Here is a 7533-nt window from a genome sequence, read left to right on the forward strand (position 1 = left end):
AAAAGTGCGTCACTCCGTCTGTCTTCGCTGAAAGTCAATCTTCGAGAATGAAAGCAAAAAGGGACACAGAGATGGTGTGGAGTAGAGGTGTCCTTATTATTTTATTCTTTTTATCATTCTTGTCCAGATTGTCTTTTACTATACTATACAAAATCAACAAAATCAATTGAAACTGTTGATTAAGTCCAAGATTCATTGGCTGTGGCTTGAAAAAAGAAGACATGATCTGGGGTTAGAATTCAAACATGCCTTTATTAGACAAGCTGTTTTCAGCTACTAAAGACAGCATTATGCTAAAGTATGTTTCTAACAATGTTTACACTGACCTTTTTATCAGTGATGACTTTGCAAACTGTTCAAAGCAGTAAATGGCAGCTTATCTATACAGTACATCGAAAAAGTGATAAGACTTTAGATATATACATTCTTGTGTGAGCAGCTCTCAAAGCTTGTGGAAAATCTGCTTTGGAGGGTAAAGTCAGTTTCTTTGGAAATTACGTTTCTCTTCTCACATAAAATTCAGAAACAGACATTGTAAATGGTGCACAAATTATTTGGTTTTGTGAATAATCTTTCAGATATTGTAACACTGGAAAGCCCTTTTAATATAACTTTGACTCACCGGAGGTAGAAAAGATGTTATTTCTTTACTGCATTCCTTTACTGTCCTGAACCATAGTTTTTGTTGTTTAGCATTCTTAACTAAAGAAAAAAGCTTAAAGGTTGCTATATTATTGTGCCACTAAACAAGACCACTACATTTCAAACATCTGCTTCTGGGATGCAGATTCCAGACATTACATGTAAAAGTGACTGCAGCACCAGCTTTAGAGCAAGTTCCACACCATTTTTTCTAAACATATCGTCACTTGAGAGATGCTCACATCCTCTGGTAGCTTCACTGAAGGTTTCCACACTTTGTGAAGGGTTCTTTTCCACAGAATACAATTTTTTTGGACCAAATTGAAGCAGCAAAAACTCTGATTAAGGCTATTTACACACATTGGAGCATCTTCGCCAACACTGAACTGTACAGTATGTACAAAATGCATTTTTATGACTTCAGGAACTAGTAGGCTAATTTCAATTTGTATCTGAAATCCACATCATATGTTGGCTGGAGGATTCCTAGACCTGCACGAGACTGGTCAAGAGGTGGGACTTGAATAGCAGGATCCAATAGTTCCATGTCAAAATAGGTAAGAACTAAAGTGAGGAATTGTTTAATCTCATATACTGCAAAAAATCTGCCTGGGCATTTAGTCACACCAGACCCGAAAGGCATGTAGAAATAACGCAGCTTCCGTCCATTACGGGTAAAGGTGGTTTTCTCCTGATTGTTTTCATCCAGGAAACGGTCAAATTTATACTCCTGAGGTGTACAGAGGGAAGAGAGAAAAAGGATCATTTACACACACATAGTATGACCATTTCCTACTAACGTCCCAATATTGCTGCCATTTCAAAAAGATCTTACATATGGATCCTCAAAGATTTCTGGATCATAGTGCAGCATTGGCGGGTAGAGGGCAATGACATCATCTTTTCTAATACGGTAGGCTTCTTGGTTGTCAAGATGCAGTAGGAAGTCCTCTTTGGCAACACGAATGTTCAGAGAGGCACTGGAAAGACGCATTGCTTCTTTGATGATGCTATCTGCAGACAAAGTCAAAAGAAAGATTTTTTTTACTTCAGAATGAAGGTAAAGAAACATGTGTGCTGATTGTGCACACAGAAGATAATAGTTTTGAATTTAAGTTAGAAAACACAATGTGAAGGGTTCTTTTAAACCATACTAACAATAAGACCTTCACAACATGTGAGCCATGGTAGCAACAGGTTAATTCCAGTTAGAACAAAAGTCCCATTCTTGTGTTAACAATGTTACCTAGAACAGGCATGTTGTCCAAAACATCCCTAGTGAGGTTCAGTGTGGGGTTATGGGGATCAATCTTTACACCAAAGGTTTCAAAAACTTTCTGCGCTTCCTCACGTGCAGCTTTTATAGCATCAGGACTCCTAAGGACACATATGGTGGTCAGATTTGGTTACTGAAAAGAATGTCACAAGTTCTTTAATACAGGATTATTTTATGATTTGGTTTTGTCAGCAGATTTGATACTGACAAGACTGATCAATTCAGCATACCTGATCATATAAAAGAGACTCCAGAAGGTAGCAGGTAGGGTGTTAGCCTGTGAAGCCCACAGGAGTGCAACATGGGTCCTGGCTTTGCTCACGTCATTAAATGTAGATAAGGAATCATTCAGGATCATTCTCATAGAGATTAGATCAGAGACATTCTCCCTCTTGGACAGTTTTTCAGCATGCATGGTCTTTGCAAGGTTCTAGATGGTTCATTGGGTAAAAAATGTTTATTATATTCAACATTATCTATGTAATTTTGTGTAAATATAATTATTTCTTAAGGAAGGCAAAACACACTAACCTCTCTGGCACTGTAAGCACTCTTAAAGACGTGGATTGGCAGACCAGCCACCAAAGCAGGAAAGATCTTGTCGAACTCTTTGAAGTTCTCCAGTGCATTGAGCACCAAGGCTTTCTGTGCTGCCTGTCGAGCCTGACACGTATCTTCACCCAGTTCTTTACCGAACAGAGTCAGGTAGCCAGATTCAAACATCACCTGGAGAAACACAAGGAAACACCTACTAAGTATTGTAAGTGTTTACCGTTTACCATGAATCTGGTCCCTATTTTGAGATGTATGTTCTGATTGAGCAGGCCACAGTTAGCTTCACGACTGACCTTGTAACAGAATGCAAAGATGCCATCCACTTCCCAATGATCTTTGCTGCGCCTGAGTGTATCTGATTTCAGCATGACATCCTGAAGGTGGCCCATCATGGTTTTTATGAGGGAGGGCAGAGCTTCACCTTGCAGGGTCTTCAGAAAGGTTTGGTGTAGGTTCTCTGTGGTGTGGCCATGACGAGGGTCGAAGCTATCGTGGCCAAATGCCTAATTGAGATAAGACTAGATTTAGAACTATGGTGGAATTGCAGATTGGAACATCATCACCAAAAGCCACGGTAATGTATATTCTGTTCAATAAAATGATTAAATCGAACAAACGTGCCTTCACTGATGTAGCAAAGTGGAACTTCCTCCAGTCCAAGTGTCTTCCCTGTCGGATGACTGAATGGTACGAGAATGGGTCACAGAGGAAGTGGATGTACTGCCCTGCAATTTTGCAGGTGAATATATGGCCGTACTTCTTCTGTCGGCTACGAAGGAACTGAAGTGGATTGGCCCCAAATTGAAGAGCACAACCCAGATAGGGGATCAAGCCATTCTCAACTGGAGGTTCACTTGAATGTCTGCAGAAAAATAGGAGGGAGGTGAACATTTAGCACACGCCTCAACAATGGGGATTTTAATAATGATTATAAGTGTGAAGTGAAATTAGAGCGTTACAGCATATTTTAATCAGTATGAGTGATAAACTAATGAATATTACATCATCTTTACAAAAGCTTTTATCGGACAAGTGACAAGTTAGCAGTGACATGAACCATGTCTTTTACCAGTCATATTTTAGTCAGTTACATTAAAAACAGTCTATAAAATTTACTTTTTTCATGGAGACAGTAGTCAGTAGAAATGTCTTACCTGTGTCTTATCCCCACAGCAAGCCAGAGAAGGCAGCAGAATCCCACCACCACTGCCCAGATCAGAGCTATGCTCAGAATCATTGTGTCGATGTACCAAAAGATCCAGTCCAACAGCAAAGAAACACCCCAAATAAATGTGTTTATTCTAAAAGAGCTAAAAACCTCAGTTCCTGAAAGAGTGTGTACTGATCTATGATTCTCACACAGTGAAAACTGTGTTTAGGAGCTGTCTGAGCTGAGTGTGTTGTGTGTGTGTGTGTGTGTGTGTGTGTACGTGTGTGTGTATATGTGTGTGTGTTGTGAGCAGTTATGTGCACCTAGTGGCAGGTTTTTATACCAGCTTCCTTCAGCTTTAGGGTGGACCTACAAACATGATGTCACTACTGGAACAGCTGCACCCTGCATCACTTTTAAGAAAATAATTTATTTTCTGTTATTTTTGAAATATTTCTTTCTTTAAAATAAAAATAAAAACTGAACATTGCAAAACAGTTCTGTTATCAGTGGGGTTGCTCTAGGAAATGTTTTTATGTGTATTCTGACTGTACTTTAGAGCGTGTGTGTGTGTGTGTGTGTGTGTGTGTGTGTGTGTGTGTGTGAATATGTTGGCCTTGACTGGAGTCCATGAACAGTGTTACCTGAAGGACTACGCCATATGGGTTGGTAAATAGATTCAAGGTCTTTGCTGTGCGGGATGTGTGTGCATGTGTGTTTGTAGTTGTCATGTAATAGATCTTGTAAAGCTGGAGGCTCAGAGGTCGTTTGAGTAAAACCAGAGAAATAAAACTACTTTCTCTTTGTTTGGTCATGAAGATCAATTTTTAAACAGTTGATTGTGTTCAATGTCCAGCAGTACAGTGTTTTTATTTCAGTTAAACTGTTTGAACAGTAACTGAAAACCCATTCCTTATTTCAAATACCGGTACTGTTGTTGATTAGTCACCCATCTATATTGTCATGGATCTAAAAATCTGATTATTTTCATAGTAAATAACATTTCTCCATGGTTGACACTTAACACCGTTTTCAAAAATAACTATTGTCTGGTAGAAACGTGGTGAAAATGCACATCTTCTCTGTTGTTTTTTAGGGTTAAATACACAACCATGAATTCATTAATGACTTACTGTAAACAACCAACTGAGACTACAGCAGATGACCAACCAGCATGCATATTCTGCATATACACATTGTAAAAACTCTCCATATCAGTTAAACCTATGGACATATAAACTGAAAAAGCCCCTTGATCATTTCTATCACAAACTCTTTGACCAATGGCAGTGACAGATGTGTAAAGTATTCACCATTTAACCTCTTCTCTTCTATTAATGTGTCTATTCTTTATATGGATTACCTTGAGTGTCAATTACCTGATTACCGGTACTACACTTCAGTTCCTCTCCTCATTTACCCCAGACTAAAGTGTCAATCAAAGTGTTTTCCTTTAGCATAAATATTGACTAAAAGTTATGGATAATTGCCAATACTGACAGTTGGATGAATAACAACAGACTATATATTGTGATAGTGTTTAGCATGTTACTGAAATGTGGCTAAATATTTTAATTACATTATATACAATTTAATAATGCCCCACAGGGTCCAAAAATATCAGCTAATATTGCTTGCTATTGGCTCTAACTAGCGTTATCTGTAGGTGTAGACTGTCTGAAGTACCAGAGGGATTTCAGCCACTGTTATCTAATAGCAGAGATAACAGCAGTGAGTTCAACTGGCACAGTGTAGAAGTGTCCTTGAGAGGGCTTTAATTTCTAGTTAAAACTCTATAAGTTTTTTGGACAGTATAGTGCCTGCCTGTAGGCTGTAGCAGCAGTTAACCCCCGACCAGTCTTATATGTGTGGTTGATTTTTTTTACTGTAAGACTGTGGAGGCCTTATTAAATGTATTTTATTGCTGCAGAATAGTGTATGGTCCAGCCTACCAATGATAATGGAATACATGGCCCCTAGGGTAGAGGATGGGAAGATTCATCACTGAGTCTGCATTTCTCTAACTTGGAAGGCCAACACAAGAGCTGGCAGTTCATTATTAAAGACAGAATGCTGACGTTACATTTCTGATATATGAGGATGTGGCTCAGATGACATAATTTTATATTCTGCAGAAACACAGACTCACATACACCTTGTACTGTAAGTTTCATCAACCATATAGAGACTACAGCAACCGTGGTTTAATCGTGACCGTGGATTTTACTTTTCAGCAATGACATTATGAACTGCAGCTCACCCGAGTTTAAAAGCCTTCACCTGGAAGTTGGTGATGAAATTGGGGAAGTTAATGGTATATGTCCTCCCTTGGGTTTTGAGCTCAGTCTATCTTAAGGAACAGAGCTGCTGCTGCATTTTCACTGACAAAATGAGGTCAGAACCAAAAAATTAGGCCTATTTTACATTCTAAACATTATTACTTTGTTGTTTGTTAACTGGGCCATATGAGTGAAACTGATTTGACTTCAGCCAGTTATTTGCATAACCAAACAGTCTAACAATAGAATGGCTCAGAACAAAGGCCAGTAATGCTCAAGCCTAATAAATCACCCAATGAGCTCTGAAGGTGCTGCCAAAACACCAGTTAAGTGTTAAAAATTTGGTTGCTCTTCAGTATATTATTAAACAGACAAACAGAAAATTTCTTTTGATCCCTACATATGACAAGATTCTCCTTCTCTGCCTGTGGGATTTCTGACCACACAGTCAGCATTATTATGAGTATTGGTAGTCATGCAGTGCAACTATATTTATGTATTTATTAGGTGAATATATGTAAATCTCATGGATAGGGCTCAAGTACACTCTCCAAAAATTGTTGATTCACTGTTCTCATCTGGTGAAGGAACCTCATGGGCATCACTAAAACAAGAAGGACAGATTATCACCCTCATCATCATCACCATCATCATCTTTCCCCCTAATTGACTTTTGGGACCTGTAGAATCCCAGGGTAGTTCTCACTGTGTCAGATGATTCACGTTGGTTGCTCCTTCAGCTTCTAAATGCTATTGTCACATATCAAGCACATTAGCCAGGGTTGAAGCTGCTCTGACCCTGTTCACACATGTTTTTACGCCCTCTTCACGGCTGAGCATTTCACTCTTATTTTTGCAATCCAGTGGCTCAGAAAGAGGAAGAACATAATTCAATTGAAATGAAGTGGTTTTTCATCTCCTTCTCTTATCTAACAATTTGCTTTTCATGTCATTCAAAAACAAGATGTTCATTCAGTGAATTCCCATTAATTAGTAAACTTTGAGAACAATTTGTGCATCACACCTTGGGCATTTCTTGATATTATTTAACTGTGGTTCTGACACCTCAACTCAGTCACCTTAACTTCACTGCAATCACCAGCCTATAAACAACTTGCAAATCATCATGTAGTCTTAAAAAATGCTCCCCTCAGTAGCCGTCATCTGTATTCATGGCTGTGTTTTGTTTGGCACCTTTCAAATTTTGATTATTTCTTGCTTTTTGTATTTCATTTTACCCCCAAAAATATGATTTCAAGGTTTTTCCCCTTCCTGTATCTTTTTTTTTTTTTGGGGGGGGGTCTATAAAAAAGGTCATTCTGTTGGCCAGGAATGCAGGACATAATTTCTGACATTCCTCTGCAGCCTATATACACAGTATTCTCCAATCAGCATTCTGTGTGGAGGGGTGACAACTGCTGAAACAGAGTATTATTCACTACCACCAGTGTTTTTCTCACCAAGCTTAAAATAAAGTGAGCAACAGTAACACGGATCTGAGTCACAGGAATGCACAGACAAAGGATATAAAGGCAACTTTAATAGCTTTTTTTTTAAAAATAAAAAAATTCCACAGATATGCTTCAAAAACCTCATAATATTTAACTAATATTTAATTGTTAAAGATGTAT

At 38.5% G+C, this 7533-nt stretch overlaps 1 protein-coding gene across 1 annotated transcript; it reads right to left on the minus strand.

Annotated features, from left to right (window-relative positions):
• Nucleotides 1–232: 232 nt before the first annotated feature.
• cyp7a1 (cytochrome P450, family 7, subfamily A, polypeptide 1) lies at nucleotides 233–3944 on the minus strand. The gene is made up of 8 exons (XM_003975521.3): nucleotides 3628–3944; nucleotides 3095–3335; nucleotides 2767–2976; nucleotides 2450–2644; nucleotides 2149–2348; nucleotides 1889–2019; nucleotides 1478–1656; nucleotides 233–1372 (listed from the first exon to the last, which is right to left on the minus strand). Exons 1-8 carry the CDS (start codon nucleotides 3708–3710, stop codon nucleotides 1070–1072), a joined length of 1542 nt encoding a protein of 513 aa, XP_003975570.1. The 5' UTR covers nucleotides 3711–3944; the 3' UTR covers nucleotides 233–1069.
• Between the last annotated feature and the right edge of the window lie 3589 nt (nucleotides 3945–7533).

Source organism: Takifugu rubripes, chromosome 22 (assembly GCF_901000725.2).
Source record: "Takifugu rubripes chromosome 22, fTakRub1.2, whole genome shotgun sequence".
Lineage (NCBI taxonomy): Eukaryota > Metazoa > Chordata > Actinopteri > Tetraodontiformes > Tetraodontidae > Takifugu > Takifugu rubripes.

Excerpts from the sequence above, each read along its gene's own strand:
- cyp7a1 (XM_003975521.3), bottom strand. The coding sequence starts at position 3,710 with ATGATTCTGAGCATAGCTCTGATCTGGGCAGTGGTGGTGGGATTCTGC. Across the intron at positions 3,336-3,627 it reads GCTGTGGGGATAAGACACAG|ACATTCAAGTGAACCTCCAG; the intron begins GTAAGACATTTC and ends ATTTTTCTGCAG. Across the intron at positions 1,373-1,477 it reads AAATCTTTGAGGATCCATAT|GAGTATAAATTTGACCGTTT; the intron begins GTAAGATCTTTT and ends TGTACACCTCAG.